Source organism: Bos indicus, chromosome 22 (genome assembly GCF_029378745.1).
Source record: "Bos indicus isolate NIAB-ARS_2022 breed Sahiwal x Tharparkar chromosome 22, NIAB-ARS_B.indTharparkar_mat_pri_1.0, whole genome shotgun sequence".
Lineage (NCBI taxonomy): Eukaryota > Metazoa > Chordata > Mammalia > Artiodactyla > Bovidae > Bos > Bos indicus.
The window spans coordinates 11500694-11517688 of record NC_091781.1 but is presented as its reverse complement, the minus strand read 5'-3'; the positions used below and the strand labels follow the sequence as shown (position 1 = coordinate 11517688).

General features: G+C 47.3%; 1 protein-coding gene across 3 annotated transcripts; it reads right to left on the bottom strand.

The window, feature by feature from the left end:
- Window positions 1–9967: 9967 nt before the first annotated feature.
- Window positions 9968–14373, bottom strand: MYD88 (MYD88 innate immune signal transduction adaptor). Of its 3 annotated transcripts, none has more exons than XM_070776056.1 (5): window positions 13821–14373; window positions 12808–12942; window positions 12308–12469; window positions 12027–12118; window positions 9968–11757 (listed from the first exon to the last, which is right to left on the bottom strand). In XM_070776056.1, exons 1-5 carry the CDS (start codon window positions 14146–14148, stop codon window positions 11737–11739), a joined length of 738 nt encoding a protein of 245 aa, XP_070632157.1. In that variant the 5' UTR covers window positions 14149–14373; the 3' UTR covers window positions 9968–11736. The 3 variants fall into 3 exon arrangements, with proteins under 3 accessions (XP_070632157.1, XP_070632158.1, XP_019840510.2); XM_070776057.1 differs by having other exon boundaries at window positions 12027–12069; window positions 12280–12469; window positions 13821–14370; XM_019984951.2 differs by having other exon boundaries at window positions 12289–12469; window positions 13821–14231.
- Between the last annotated feature and the right edge of the window lie 2622 nt (window positions 14374–16995).

Sequence of the window (16995 nt, the reverse complement as noted above, 5' to 3'; positions counted from 1 at the left end):
TGTCATCAATAGTCTTTATACAGATTACATGTTGAAATGATATTTTAGATAGATTGGGTTAAATAAAATGTTAAAATTAATGTCACCTGTTTCTTTTTTACTTTTTTAGCATGGCTACTAGAAAATATAAAAATACATATGTGGTTCACCTAGTTCTGTTGCATAACACTGTGTTCGTTATCCAACTCCTGAAGGCTGTAATTCTCAAAAGTACATGAAGTTGGGGTCCTTAAAACATTCTCACTGATGATACTCAAGTCAGAAGAGCCTCATAAAGCAGAGAGCTCATGAGAGTTAACCTCATGGGTCCTTGGACTTGGTGCACCCTCAGGATCTCGTGACCTCAGGGTTAGGAATTCACAGACTCAACTGATGCATAAGTGCTTAGGACCCGGGACACTAGAATGGGCCAGGCGGGGTTTGATCTGAGGAAACAGGAAATTCTGAGGATCCCAGAATCTCTCCTGTAGCCAGCAGTTACTTCTTTTCGCAATCTTGTTTGTGCACTTGCGTAAAGCAGAAATTTTCAGCATGCTTATCAGTTTCTCAAATCTATCCTGCGCTGGAGCCACTAAGCTAATCTTCTCTACCCTCTGGGTTCACCAGTCCTTTCCTGCCCAGACACAGGTACCCTGTTGCAGCCTGCATTTCAGGGCCTCTGTACTGAGCCTGGAGGGATCTCACCTATCAGTCTGCTCGCCCCTAGATGTGCCCCTCACTTTTCCCATTTGTATCATTCCCTTACTGCTTGAATCTCCTCCGCTGCCAGGTCTCTACTCCACCAGTTTCGCCGCCTTTCAAAGCCAACTTCAAGGTTATCTGCCTCTTATAGAGGCCTGTCTTCAGGTCTTACAGGACACATTGCCTTTGGCACAAATCAGCATACATGCTATGGAAGGCTGTGTGGTCTAATTCTTGAGTTATTTGGGTTTTCCTGCATTTTTGTCTTGATTCATTGCCTGGGCTTTACGTTCCTTGAGGCAAGAGCCCTGGGTAGTTTCTGTTTATATTCTGCTTTTGACCTGGACCAAGATAATAAGCAGGTCCTCAAAAACAAAATTTGGTTCATTTTCTCAACATAGAATGCTGATTGAAAATGCACAGATTTTTACATATGCATGAATATATGTTTCCAGTGATCATTTTTATATTTAAAATAGTTCTTTTGAAAAAGCAGGATGGCAGCTAGATGCTGAAGAGGATGTGGAAAAAGAAAACTTGTGCAATGCCAGAAAAGTAAACTGGTACAGCCACTACGGAGAACAGTATGGAGGTTCCGCAAAAGATTAAAATAGAACTGCCATATGGTCCAGCAGTTCCACTTCTGGGTATATGTCCAAAGCAAATGAAAACACTCTGTCAGAGAGATACCTGCACCCCCATGCTTATAGCAACATTATTTGCAATAACCAAGATGTGGGAACAACCTAAGTGTCCATCAAGGGCTATATGAGTGTGTTTATGTGTGGTGTGTGTGTGTGTGTGTGTGTGTGTACACATGCTTCATCTGTGGTGGCTCAGACGGTAAAGAATCTGCCTGCAATGCAGGAGATCTGGGTTTGATCCCTGGATTGGGAAGATCCCCTGGAGAAGGGGATGGCTACCCGCTCCAGTATTCTTGCCTGGAGAATTCCAGGGACAGAGGAGCCTGGTGGGCTACAGGGGGTTGCAACGAGTCAGATACAACTGAGTGACTAACACTGTCATCCATTAAAAAAGAAGGAAATTCTGCCATTTGGGACAACATGAATGGACCTTGAGGGCATTATGCTAAGGGAAATAAGTCAGACAGAAAAAGACAATTTATGATCTCAATTATATGTGGAATCTAAACAAACAAAAACAGACTCAGAGAGATCAGATTTGTGGTTACTAGAGGTGAATGTTGAGGGGAGGGGGAATTAAAGTGGTTAGAATGTACAGGCTTCCAGTTATAAGATAAATAGCTATTGGGGTTATAATATATAGCATGATGACTGTAGTTAACAGTGATGTGTGATATACGGAAAAGTTAAAAGAGAGTGTATGCTAAGAGTTCTCATCACAAAGAGAAAAACATTCCTCTTTTGATCTATACAAAATGATGGATGTTAACTAAAGTTACTGTGGTAATCATTTCACAAAATATACGCAGGTCAGATTGTGCACCTTAAACTTACATAGTGCTGTATGTCAGCCATATCTTCATAAAACTGGGAGGGGGGACAAGATGGAAAGTTAAGCTTTAGGCATTGCATAAGCACCCGGGAGCTTTTGTTTTTTTTACTTCATTTTTATGTTAAAATTTTTAAAGTTTTTTATCAAGATAATTATAGACTCACAGGAAGTTGCAAGAATAGCACAGAGAAGTTTCTGAACCCTTCACACAATTTCCCCCAGTGAATACATCTTATGTAACTAGAGTACAGTGTCAAAACCAGGAACTAGACATTGGTATAATGTGTGTATGTGCAGAACTTTGCCATTTTTACTATGTGCAGGTCTGTGTAACCACCACCACAATCAAGACATAGAACTATTACAAGACCTTAAAACCTCCCTCTGCTACTTCTTTATAGCACACCCATCCCCTTCCCCTGCAACTACCCCTGACTCCTGAGAACCACTAATCAGTTCTCCATCTCATCCATTTCCATTTCATTTTGATTTATTGATAGTTTTTGGAGCGTCTCTCTTTGTGTAGATATTTAGGTGTGGCACTGTATATACATAACTTAGCTCGGTTCTGCTTGTGTTGACCTGACCAGTTTCAGTGAGGGATAGGAACCCTTCTTTAAGCCCCTTTACTCGCCCCAGTTTATAACTGTCTCAAATATTTTCTGTATACAAATTGAGGTCTTCCATGGTGGTCCATGGTTAAGACTTTGCGCTTCCACTGCAGAGGGCATGGATTTCATCTCTGGTTGGGGAGGTTCCACATACCATGCAGAGTGACAAAAAAGGAAAAAAAAAAAATAAAAGATTGAGAATCACATCGGATGATATGTGAGTACTCAAGATAGAGGATGCTGGACCGGACCTCATGCGCTTTGATCGTTTTAGGAAAGAGGAAACAGAAGGGACCACAGAGTCCCTCCTCCCAAGTTTGAGCAGATGTAAATACTCGAAATAGAGATTACCGCAGTGCTTATCACCTTCTGTAATCTGCCCTGCACACAACTACTAACCTTTTGCTTAAACCATCAGATACGATTTAGAAAGCTGAAGAGGAAATGGAAAACATTGTATTAAAATATTTTTACTCTTTTGTTCTTCCTTCTTGGTAGTCCAAGATTCCTTTTCCGATCATTTATTTTTTGCTTCATAAACTTCTGTTAGCTATTTTTTAAGAGTACAACTGCTGATGACACATTCTCGCAGTTTTTCTTCATCTCAGCATGTCTTAATTTCCTCTTCATTTCTGATTTTCTCTGCATATGGGATTTTGAGTTGACAGTTCTTTTCTTTCGGCACTCGGAAAATCTTGTGCCACTTCCCCTGACTTCCTTGGTTTCTGATAGGAAATTTGACCTCATTCAATTTTTTTTTTTTCATCATAGGGAAGTTGTCATTTCTCTAGCTACTTTCAAGATCTTTTCTTTGTCTTTAGTTTTCAGAAGTTTAACTATGTGTATCTTGACATGGATTTCTTTGGGTTATCCTATTTGGGATTTTATAACCTTCTTGAATCTATATGTTTATGTCTTTGCCATATTTGTAAAATTTTAGCCATATTTATTTGAGTATTTTTTTAAGCTCCACTTTCTTCCTCCTCTACTTTTGAGACCCCAAAGAACATAAATACTAGATATTTTCTTACAGTTCCACAGATTCCTGGGAATGTGAATTTTTTTCTGTCATCTCTTGTTCAGATTAGGTGATTTCTATTATTCTTTTTTAAAATTTATTTATTTTTTAATTGAAGGATAATTCCTTTACAGAATTTTGTTGTTTTCTGTCAAACCTCAACATGAAACAGTTCATGCTGAGCCATAGTTCATTTTATTATGGAACTCATCTAGTAAGATTTTTATTTCAGTGGATTTTTTTTCAGTTTTAAAATTTCAATTTAGTTCTTAATCTGTTTTGTTTCTTTGCTGAGATGCTTTTCATTTGTTTGAAGTACATCTGTAATACCTTACTGAAGCATTTTTACACTGGCTGCTTAAAAATCATTGTCAGATAATTTTAACATCTGTGTCATCTTGGGGTTAACAACTGTTGGTTATCCCTTCTTGCTTAAGTTGAGATTTTCCTGGTTCTCAGTATAAAGAGTGACTTTCAGTCCTGGACATGTAGAGTATTATGAGACTCTGGATAGATATTTAAATCTTCTGTTTTTAATGGCTGAGTAATACTCCATTGTGTATATGTACCATAGCTTTCTTATCCATTCATCTGCTGATGGACATCTAGGTTGCTTCCATGTCCTGGCTATTATGAACAGTGCTACATACATTTGAATCAGTTCTAATGAGGCAGATGAAACTGGAGCCTATTATACAGAGTGAAGTAAGCCAGAAAGAAAAACACTAATACAGTATACTAACGCATATATATGGAATTTAGAAAGATGGTAACGATAACCCTGTATGCGAGACAGCAAAAGAGACACAGATGTATAGAACAGTCTTTTGGACTCTGTGGGAGAGGGCAAGGGTGGGATGATTTGGGAAAATGGCATTGAAACATGTAAATTATCACATGTGAAACGAATCGCCAGTCCAGGTTCAATGCATGATACTGGGTGTTCGGGGCTGGTGCACTGGGATGACCCAGAGGGATGGGATGGGGAGGGAAGTGGGAGGGGGGTTCATGATGGGGAACACATGTATACCTGTGGCTGATTCATGTCAATGTATGGCAAAACCAATACAAAAAAATAAAATAATAGCAGAATATAGCTACAAAAAAAAATTAAAAGCAAAATGCAGCAATTCCACTTCTGTTTACTTACCCCCAAAATTAAAATCAGTATCTCAGAGAGAAAAAAAAGAATCTTCTGTTTTAGCAGGCTCACTCTGTCACCACACCGATGCTGTCAGAAAGAGGTCAAAGTTCGGGTTCCCAGCTCAGCCTCTGTTGCCGGCCTAGGAAGTAGGGAGGTACACGTGTGTGCTTAATCTCTCAGTTGTGTCTTACTCTGTGCAACCCTGTGATCTGTAGCCCGCCAGGCTCCTCTGTCCATGGGATTCTCCAGGCAAGAATATTGGAGTGGGTTGCCATTTCCTTCTCCAGGGGATCTTCCCAACCCAGGAACTGAACCCAAGTCTCCTGCCTTGGCAGGTGATCTTGTTAGCACTGAGCCACCTGGGAAGCCCGTGGGGAGGTGGAGTTGGTGCCTAATTACTGCTGGGCTAGTGCAGGAGTTCAGGCTGTCCACTAAGCCTGTGAGTAGGCCACCCCGGTGGGGGGCAGGATGCCTTGCTAACTGCTGCCTGATGGCTTGCACCGACAGCGGAGGAGGCCATTGCTGCTGGTGGTGATGACAGCCCTGACTGCTAGACCTCCTGACAGCTCCCTGCAGACAGGAGTGGGGCCCAGGCTCCTGGTGTGCCTGGGCTGGCAGGGTGTGGGTAGTATTACCTGCACAGTGTTCCTGTGGTTAGGCTAGAGTAGATTGTCTTAAAGTATTTTTTCTTATTAGGCTGCCCCTTCCTGGCTAGAAAGAGCAGGACTTTTTTTTTTTTTTTCTTTGTCTGTACCCATGTTTGTAGGTTACTAGCTTCTCCAGTGCTCAGTCTGAGATATTCGAAACAAAAAGAAAAACCTGGGAATCATTGCCATGTCTTTCTCTGAGTCCCAAGACCACTAGCCTGTTTATTTTCCTCTCTGTCCTTTGAAGTCTTTATTTATTTATATATCTCTATCTTGGGGGGAAAAAATGGCAACCCACTCCAGTATTCTTGCCTGGAGAATTCCATGTGGACAGAGGAGCCTGGCGGGCTATAGTCCGTGGAGTTGCAAAGAGCTGGACTTGACTGAGTAACTAACACTTCCACTTTCTTTCTAGTTATCTATCTATATCTCCCAGGGCCGGTTAAGCTGTACTTTGTAGAGGGCCTGGGGAGAGGTGTGTTTATTCCATATCTGGTACTTCCCCGGTACCAGGAGTCCCCAGGGACTTATGGACCATGTCTTCTGTCTCACCTGGCGAACAGCAGACGGTGGGGACAATGTTCACCTGAAATGATGGTGACTCCCTCCTCCCGCACCTCCCTACCGGCTCAGTGGCTCTGCCTATGGTCTACTCTGTGATTCTGAGTTCACCCTCTGGAATTTGGGATCCTTCCAGCCTGGTTTGAACAGGCATTCTCCAGTTTTCTACCACTTGCCAGTTCCTGGCCCAACCACTCAGAATTCCCTGTCAGCCAGAAGCCTACAAAGGCTGCTTCTGGTGTCTTGAGGGCAAGAAATCTATCCGTGCCTCCCAGGCTGGAGACATTGTCCCCTTTGCTACAGAGCAAGGCTTGCAGGGCGACTGCTGAGCAGCCATGTTGCGTCTCCCTTCTTACAGGATCAGTAATCTGGTCCTTCTGTCTCAAATGTCATGGAGTTACTGAGAATCTCTTTTAACTTAAGGAAAAATATTTTTGAGTTGAAGAAAATATTTTCAGTATATTTCTAGTAAGACTCAAAATTAGTAATTTTTAAAAAGCCAACTATCCAAGATGAGATTTTCAGATGTCTGGGAATATATTATCAAACTTTTCCTCCACTTTCCCAACGAGGCAGGAAACAATTATTTTCTTTTATGTTTCCGTCATTCCTAATGAATGATTTTGAAATACCCACCTTAGGGAGATACAGGAAGAGAGACTTTTGTGCAAGCGGAGTAGCAGCGATGCTTGTACTTTTTAACTTAAAACATTTTTTAATTATGAAAAATTTTAGACACATGAGCAGAGAGAAGAAATGCTCCTCCAGTTTAATAACTGCTATTAGTCACATTTGCTTCATATAGCCTTTGTTATTTTTTCTCTCTTAATTATTTAAAGGCGAATCTAAGACATTACCCATTTCATAACAATGTGCTTCAGAATTAGTCTTTAACAAAGTGTTCATTTCCTTTATGTAACCACAATGCTATATCACATCTGAAACAAATAGTGATAATTCTTTAGCATCATCTAATACCCAGATTTCCCCAGTTGTCTGTTTTTTTAGTGATAAAATATCTATAACATAAAATTTACCATAGTAACCAATTTTTAAGTATACTGTTCAGTATGTTGGGTTTTTTTTGGCGGGGGGGGAGGTTGTCATATATTTGTACAACCATCTCCAGAACACTTCATTGTGCAAAACTGAAACTCTGTACCCATTAAACAACTCTTTTTTTCAAATAATATTTGAAATTGCCTTTTAAGAAAATTGAAGTAAAGTTAATTTACAATGTTGTATTAGTTTCAAGTAAAGTGAGGTGATTCTGTTTTATGTGTGTATGTATTGTTTTACCATTCTTTAAACAACAACCCTTCATTCTCTCCTTCCCACAGGCCCTGGAAACCACCATTCTATTTTCTGTCTCTAAGAACTTGGCTGGTCTAGATACCTTATATAGGTGGAATTATATAGCATTTGTCTTTTTGCAACTGGCTCATTTCACTTAGCATAACGTCCTCATATTGCAGCATGTGTCAGAATGTCATTCCTTTTAAGGATGAACACTATTCTGTTATATGTATATAACACCTTTTGTTTATTCATCTGTCAGGGGATACCTGACTTGCTTACTCATTTTAGCTGTTGTGAATAATGCTCCTATGAATATGGGTGTACACATGTCTCTGATATTAGCACCCTGCTTTCCATTCATTGGGGTTTATACACAGAAGTGGAATTGCTGAATCATATGGTATTTCTAATTTTTTTGGAAATTGGCATACCACAGCAACTGTACCATTTTACATTCCTGCCAACACTGCACAAAGGTTCTAATTTCTCTACATCCTCATCAACACTTGTTATTTTCTGAGTTTTTTGATAGTAGCCATCCTAATGGGAATGAAATGGTATTTCATTGTGGTTTTGAATTGCATTTCCCTAATGATAGCATCTTTTCATGTATTTTCTTAGTCACTTGTGTATCTTCTTTGGAGAGATGTCTATTCAAGACCCCTGGTCATTTTTTTTTTTTTTTAAACGTGATAGTTTTGTTGCAGCTTTTTAAACTATTTTTTAAAATTCATTTTTGGCTGTGCTGAGTCTTCGTTGCTGTGCGTAGGCTATTCCCCAGTTGCAGGGAGCAGGGGCTCCTCTCTAGCAGCAGTGCTCGGGCTTCTCACTGCGGTGGCTTCTCTTGTTGCAGAGTGGAGGCTCTAGGCGCCCAGGCTTCAGTAGTTACAGCTCGTGGACTCGGGCATGCAGGCTCTGTAGCTGTGGCACACAGGCCTAGCTGCCTTGTGGCATGAGGGATCTTCCCAGACCAGGGCTCGAACCTATGTCCCCCTTCATCGGCAGGTGGACTCCCAACCATTGCACCACCAGGGATGGTGTGCTCATGTTTTAATTGGGTTGTTTTTTTGTTAAGAGTTCTCATATATTCTATATATTGTCCTCTATCACCCCAAAACATTTTTTTTTAAGTATTTATTTATTTGGCTGCTGTGCCAGGTCTTGGTGCGGTTCGCAGGATCTTTTTTAGTTGCATCATGCGAGATAATGATGTGTGGCGTGTGGGATCTATTAACAGTTCCCTGACCAGGAATCAAACCTGGGGCTCCCTGCATTGGGAGTATGGAGTCTCAGCCTCTGGGAAGTCCTCCAGAATATCTCTTTATAATTAATGTGTTTGAACTAGGATTGAACAAAGTCACACCGTATCGGCATAGTTTATTGTCCAATCTGGAGGAGATCCCTCTCCCTCTCTTTCTCTCGCTCTTGATTCTGTTGGAATCCAGGTCCGTTGTCATGTAGATTTGTAATCTTGTATTTAATCTCTTCTGCTGCCCTCCAAAACTTGCCTTGGATAATTGCGGCACTGAAGTTTCTCTTGAAAAAAGAGGATTGCTCTGTCAAAATTTCTTAGAGGACTAAACCAAAAGTGGGAAGAGGAAGCTTTCTTAGTATCTGGGAACCTGCCTGTGGGGAGGTGGGCACTGGAGGAAGGTGGAGGGGTGTGAGGATCAGACGGGAGTGAGGTGAGCACATTCGGGTCACCATCATGACCTGAGAGAACGGGGGCTTTTCCTATGATGTAACGTGTTACCCAGAAACCCCTCACCATGACCAGGAGCAGACCCAAAGATTGTCCCCGCCCACAGCCCTGGGGGTACTAGGCAGATCCCAGGGGCCCTGCTGGGACCACACTGAGGCTGTGTTCCCAAGGGGCCACTAGAGAGGAAGGTCTGGCCTCGGGGCTGCTCTGAACACAGGGGGTTTTCCAGGAGTGCTAGGGGCAGGGCTGGGATGCCTCCAGCATCCACAAGGCTCAGGAGCCAGGACATGGTAACAGAGGTCGCTGATAATCTCTGGGCACTCTAAAAGATCACCAGACTCGTCTCTGGGATTAGGATTATGGATGGTTTTTCTTCCTTTGTATTTTCCAATTTTTCTCAAGGGAACAGTAAAAAAGTAGTGCATTCTATTTAAAAACAGATCAACTCCTTTAGGATTAACAAAGACATGCCCCAGGATGGCCATTCTTAACAACTGAGTTCTCCAGGGATCTGTGATCTAGAATGGGGATCTTATCCAAACTCTTCTTGGAGCCTGGAAGAGCAGCCCTGTCCCACCCAGCATGTGGCTGATTCCCCGGCAGACCCGGCTTGGCAGAGGAAAGCAGTGTCCCCAGCGTCGGGAGCTGAGCTGCTGTTTCTAACTTTGTCTGCAGCCCTGGTGAGGCCTGTGGTGGAGCCCCAGCCTTCAGGAAGCCCCTGCCAGACCCACTTGAACCTCCCCAAGGGGCCAGTTTTTCACACCCGGCAGAGCCTTATCCTAGGTTACTGCTTCCATACTCTTTCCAGACAGAAATGAAACCTGCTGCTCCCAAAGTAGAGACTCTTTATTATAAACCTAGGATACAGAAGGGGGCAATTACAAACAGAGGCCTTTCTCAGCTCTCTTTGACCTTCTCACAATGGATAGAAACAGGTTTGAAAGATACCTTTTTGAAATTGTTGTAAAATATTCCCCAGTATCAAAGGGGATAGGCACCTGGTAGCTAAGTGCTCCATGAGAATCAGGCAGAGTGGGGCCTCTGACCCTCCTGAGACCCCGAGGGAAGGTGCTTTGCCCCCAGCCCTCACTGAAGGCACAGCAGAGAAGACATACACTTGCTTTTAGATTTAGGGTCCTGGGCTCCATCCTGGGACAGAGACCTAAGACCATGACCATTCCTCCTTGAAGGAGAGGTGAAGAGAAAAGAACATACAACTCTCCCGAGGAGAGAAAAACAGCTGTCGCAGCAAACCTGTTGTGTGAGTTCAACAGCTCTTTTCCTTGCTCTGCGCTTCACTGAAGGTGTAAATGCTGGTACAGTGGGTCCTTTCCAGAATCTGGTCCCAGTGAAAAAGGAAAACAGAAAAAGAAGACAAGAGGGTCCCATGTTGTCCAGAGTTAGGATCCCCTTGTGGTGGGACTATCCTACCAGCTGTTTCTGGGAGCTGTGCCCAGGGAAATGTGTGCATGAAGATGCCTGTATGTCTGTGCGTGAGGGTGCCAGTGTATGTGTCCCTGTGTCTCGGCGTGTGAGCTTGTATGTGTCCATGTGCCCACAAGCTTCGGGGCAGGAGGCTCTTATGTGGTCCCTGTAAACTAGTTCCAGCAAACAACGTGGTAAGGCAGTTACGCAACAGAAGACTGGTGGGAAAGTTCTCTCTGTGAGTGGGCCCCAGAAAGAAAGACTTCCTGCCCACACCACCATGATGACCTAGCCCCAGAAACCAAACTTGATGGAGAGGCCAGAAGTCGGGCTCCTGTATTGTGCAGGGCAGAGCTGAGAGAACCACAGGCCCTCGACAGGTGGAAGTGAAAGGCAGCCCCAGGAGCGCAGGCCAGACTCTTGGGGACTTACCACGCTGAAGGTGAGCAGAGGCTGGGAGGAGTCAAAAAGGCAGATGAGAGGTGCGCCCATGGGGGATCAGGCTCAGTGCAGCCTGCTTCGCCCTCTGTCCCCTGGTGCAGGGGGAAGTGGGGTGTGAGGTGTGGGGCCCCGAAGCACTGTGGAGGCAGCTGCACAGCAGCGCCCTGGTCCCAGCAGCGGCCAGATGGCTCTCAACCAGGAGACTCAAAACAGTGCTTCACTGTTTCCCACAATGATTCAAACACAGCGACTGCCTGTTCTCCCCACCCCGCTTAGTTCTCAGGCAGAGAAACTGAGGCCCAAGACGGATGGAGGGGTCAGAGCTGGCTCTTCTGGTCTTCTGCTTAGTCCCAGCCCCCTGTGGTTTCCACCATCCTGGCTGATAACTCAGCAAGCGGGCGTGCCACGTGTTCTATGCAGGACATGAGAGGTGCTGTCCAGATATGGACCATGGCTGCAGCTGTGTCCATGGAGCAGGCATGTCCAGCGATCGAGAGGCCAGCGGAGCAAAGATCCCCCTACAACTGCGGGTGGAGGCAGGGGTAGAAGGAGATGTACAGGCACACAGAGGCACGCACTCCCAGGGGCTTGGGCAGTTCAGGGCATGGACAGGGCCTTGGCGAGGCGAGTCCAGAACCAGTTCTGGGTGCAGGGGTTGGTGTAGTCACAGACAGTGATGAAGCGCAGGATGCTGGGGAACTCTTTCTTCATTGGCTTGTACTTGATGGGGATCAGTCGCTTCTGATGGGCACCTGCAAGCCAGAGGGGGCAGAGCTTGCTCCAGGCTCTCTGCCATCACGGGGCTGGACCAGTCCTCCAGTCAGGGGTTAACAATAGCCCTTTCCCAATAAGAACCCCTGGTGCCTATTCACCCACACAAAAGGCACTCCTATGCACACACACTTAGGTGTGTAGAGACCTGCCTGAGTTCCCTGATGCTACATTCATGGCCCTTAAGGAGGGATGGCTGGCATCTCGAGGCCCTGCCCACTGCTCTGTGGCAGGGCAGGGCTGAGCTCACCTGGAGAGAGGCTGAGTGCAAACTTAGTCTGGAAATCACATTCCTTGCTTTGCAGGTATTCGTCAGAGACCACCACCACCATCCGACGGCACCTAGGGGAGAGTGGGCAGGCTACAGGCACCGTGGTGACCCACCAGGGGACAGCCTTGGGAGGATCCCACTGTGCCAGGCTAGACAGGGGCCGGCCGGGAGGACCCCAGCATGGGGATCCCTGGCAGGGCTTTGCACACCCACCCACTTGCCCTGCGGCCACGTAGCCAACCTCTTCTCAATGAGTTCACTGGCGATGGACCAGACACAGGTGCCAGGCAGGACGTCACGGTCAGACACGCACAACTTCAGCCGATAGTTTGTCTGTTCCAGCTGCCGGATCATCTCGTGGACAAACTCAATATCGCTGGGGCAGTAGCAGATGAAGGCATCAAAACACTCGGGCTTTTGCCCTGGGTGCGAGCACAATGGGATGGTCAGAGCCCTCCAGGAAGGCTGGGGATGAGCCCAGCCAGGTGCCCCCAGCCTAAGCGACCCTGGTCCTGGATCCTACCCAATCGAACAATACGTACCTCCTCTCCACCCGAGACAAGCCCTAGTAGCCGTGAGCTAGACGCATCACTTCTCATATGCGAAACTAGAGGTTGGACTATTATTATTCCCGTTTCTTAGGAAACTGAAGCTCAGAGAGATTAAGTGACTTGCCCAAGCACAACCCATCTGCTTCCAACACTCATGCTCTTAACACCACAATGTCCTATGGCCCAGAGGGGCAGGACTGGGCCCTTACCTAGGGGGTCGTCGCGAATGGTGATGCCTGCCATGTCATTTATCCGAGTTATGCTGCTGTCTATAGAGTCCACCTGTAAAGGCTTCTCAGATGCCTCCTGCTGCTGCTTCAGAATATACTTTTGGCAGTCCTCCTCTGTAGGGAAGAGACAAGGTGTGGCCAGCTCCCCAAGGGTACCCCATGCCTTTACCCACAGTCAGGATCCAGCCCCGGCCCCACCTTCCTGGCTGTGTTGTGCCCCAGGGCTTCTCCAGCCCACTGGTGCCATCCACAGTTCAACAGCTCTGAAAAGGAGAGCTCCCACCTGGCTCTGGCCATCCTAAAAGGATATCAGTGGTGTTCTGGCTATGAGAGAAGCCATCAGGGTCAGGCTTGTGCCTCTGCCCCTTTCCTCCCCCCACCCCTGCCTCTTAAGGCTCCTGAGAATTAAACCCAAGGTCTCCTCTAGGATCCACTGCTGATGCGAGCAGAGCATGAAAGAGGCGCTCAGGAGACCTGGTGTTTATATGCAGCAAGGGCAGCACCCCAACCAAACACGGTATGCCTGTCTGTGGGCCACTGTCCCCACACCTGTGCAAGTATATTGTGCGTCAGAAAGTGGCAGGAAGGGGTGCATTTTCTAGGGACCTGAGATTTCCAAGACTGTCAGCTTTCAGCCCCTTCCCTGCTTATTGTTTTACTTGAAGCAGTCCCTAGCACCCCAACAGAGGACCCGGATTCTGACTCCTGGTCCTATGTGAAAGCTTTGGCCTTAGCGGTTTCCTTGCGCCTTTCCGGGCCTTCGCCTCCTTTCTCCAGCCCCTGTCATCCCCGGTATTGAAAGAGGGAACTAGTCTTGCACGGTTTCTCCTCTGCGGGCTGTCTCCAATGTCTCCCTTGCTACCCGCAAAGTACCACGCCACCCCGCCGCCTCCGAGGAGCGATGGGTCCCTCCGAGGAGGGACCAGTGAAGGTCAGGTCCTTCATCTCCCGCTCCCACATCGGATGTGAGGCCGGAAAGGGGGCTTCCTCACCGATGCTGGGTCCCAGTTCCATCAGCACGTCGTCGCGGCCGAGCTTGGCGAGCAGCTCGAGCAGGCGGCCCACTGAGGCTCCCGGACGTCGCTGCCAGTCGTCCAGGAGCCTGCTCGTGGGGTCGGCGTACTTCTCCAGCTGCTGGATCTCCAAGTACTCGAAGTCCATCGCCTCCGCCAGCACGGTCCAGTCGGCCGCCACCGGCGCCCGCACGTTTAGGAAGAGCGACAGGCGGCGCCGCACTCGTACGTTGAGCGCTGCCAGGGGCAGGGAGGACAAGGAAGCCGCGGGGAGCGCGGACCCCGCGCGGGGTACTCCTTCAGCCATGGCGGGCTGCCGCGGGAGCCGCCGCGCAGTCGAGTCGCGTCCTGGGCCTGTGCTTCCTCCTTCCCCTTCGGCCGCCCCGCCCACCTGGTCCCGCCCCGCCGGTCTCTCTTTCCGAGAAGCACCGCCCTGCCCTACAATCTGGAGCCCCAGTAGATGTGCGGAGGCGGGGGGCCCCCCATCACTGCCTTCGAGATCTCGGGGCGGGGGTGCTGGGGATGTGGGGATCCGGAATCCGCCTTTTGAGGTGTTCTGAGCTCCACCCATCAGTCCACTAGAGTCTGGCGCGGCGGTGGGACGATGACTTTACTTCCGCGTTTACAGGAAAGACGGGACTTAATCTTTGGGAAGTGGGGGAGTTACCTTCTTTCCACTGGGGATCTGAGGGATTCAGGTGGTGCTGCGCTCGAGGATCACGGGGAGGGGGCACAGGGACAGGCCTCGGTTCTGCCTCCCCCCACCCCCCGCAATTTGGGGGAGCACTCCTGCCCGTAGGACTTTGGGGACTCCCTGGCTGTACACTCGGACATGGAGGAGGGAAAGGGCATACTGCCTTGTGGCGCCAGAGGCATGCCACGGCCGTGCCCTTCAAAAGTGGGGAGCACAACCGCTCCCTGCGTGTTTGAGGGTAACAGGACACCTCAGCCTTAGGTGTCTGAGAGAATCCCAGTACTACCCTCTGGGGTCTAGGGGAAAACACTGACATTGGGAGTCAAGTGGGCACCTGGCTTCGCTCTTTAGGGGGCAGGGGACAGCTCAGGACCTGGAGAGCTTTGGTTCATTCACTCATTCAATAGGTATTTATTGATCACCTATTAAATGTCAAGTATATTTCAAGCACCCCGGATACAAAGTCTTTCCCTGCCTTGGTGGATACCCCAACCTAGTGGGGTAGGTGGGCACTAATCCCAAATTGACTGTAAAATTTGTTTTTAAAAAATGTGTGTATGAAAGGCAATCCCAAAGAATGCTCAAACTACTGCACAATTGCACTCATCTCACACGCTAGTAAAGTCATGTTCAAAATTCTCCAAGCCAGGCTTCAGCAATACGTGAACCATGAACTTCCAGATGTTCAAGCTGGTTTTAGAAAAGGCAGAGGAACCAGAGATCAAATTGCCAACATCTGCTGGATCATCGAAAAAGCAAAAGAGTTCCAGAAAAACATCTATTTCTGCTTTATTGACTATGCCAAAGCCTTTGACTGTGTGGATCACAATAAACTGTGGAAAATTCTGAAAGAGATGGGAATACCAGACCACCTGACCTGCCTCTTGAGAAACCTATATGCAGGTCAGGAAGCAACAGTTAGAACTGGACATGGAACAACAGACTGGTTCCAAATAGGAAAAGGAGTACGTCAAGGCTGTATATTGTCACCCTGCTTATTTAACTCATATGCAGAGTACATCATGAGAAACGCTGGGCTGGAAGAAGCACAAGCTGGAATTAAGATTGCCAGGAGAAATATCAATAACCTCAGATATGCAGATGATACCACCCTTATGGCAGAAACTGAAGAGGAACTAAAAAGCCTCTTGATGAGGGTGAAAGAGGAGAGTGAAAAAGTTGGCTTAAAGCTCAACATTCAGAAAACGAAGATCATGGCAACTGGTCCCATCACTTCATGGGAAATAGATGGGGAAACAGTGTCAGACTTTATTTTTTGGGGCTCCAAAATCACTGCAGATGGTGATTGCAGCCATGAAATTAAAAGACACTTACTCCTTGGAAGAAAAGTTATGACCAACCTAGATTTACCAACAAAGGTCCGTCTAGTCAAGGCTATGGTTTTTCCAGTGGTCATGTATGGATGTGAGAGTTGGACCGTGAAGAAAGCTGAGCGCCGAAGAATTGATGCATTTGAAGAGTGGTGTTGGAGAAGACTCTTGAGAGTCCCTTGGACTGCAAGGAGATCCAACCAGTCCATTCTAAAGGAGATCAGCCCTGGGTGTTCTTTGGAAGGAATGATGCTAAAGCTGAAACTCCAATACTTTGGCTACCTCATGTGAAGAGTTGACCCATTGGAAAAGCCTCTGATGCTGGGAGGGATTGGGGGCAGGAGGAAAAGGGGACGCCAGAGGATGAGATGGCTGGATGGCATCACCAACTCGATGGACGTGAGTTTGAGTGAACTCCAGGAGATGGTGATGGACAGGGAGGCCTGGCGTGCTGCGATTCATGGGGTCGCAAAGAGTCGGACACGACTGAGCAACTGAACTGAACTGAACTGGACTGATGTATGTATATGGCTCTTTCTCCAGATACGGAGTCCCGTCACATCTTTGTACAATCCGTTCTCCTGCCACCCCAGAATCCCAGATTCCCTCAGTCTTCTCGAAAGACTTCCCAGGAGAGCCCAAACACGTCAAGGTAGGCTCTGTGGCATCTCGGAATTATCTCGGTCTCCCAGCCTGGGGGAGACAGCAGAGAAGGTTAGGAAGGGAGAAGAGGAACGAGAGGCCCCGGCGCCTCTTTCCCGGCTAAGAAACTGTAGGCAGCGCTCCTGACAATTCGCCATCTGTTTGGTGGGCGGGCAGTGGGCAGGGTTGTAGGGAAAGGGACCCCCGGCAATGGTGAAATTTTCTTCAAGAAACCAAAGGTGCTCCTGCAAACCCGCCTGCGGTTTGGCAGTAGGTGGGGCTGCAAGTGGAAAGGATTCCTGTCTGCGTTTCTGCGTTAGGCTTCAGAAAAGTCCACCTCCCGGTTGGCAGGCGTAGGCTACTGTGGGCGGGGCTTTGAGTGAAAAGACCCTCTGAGATCTAACTTTGGGAAGCTCGGTTTGCGGATTGGAGCGGGACCTCAGGCAGGCTCGCCAACCAGAGGTTGGCTGAGGCGGGGAGATGGGCG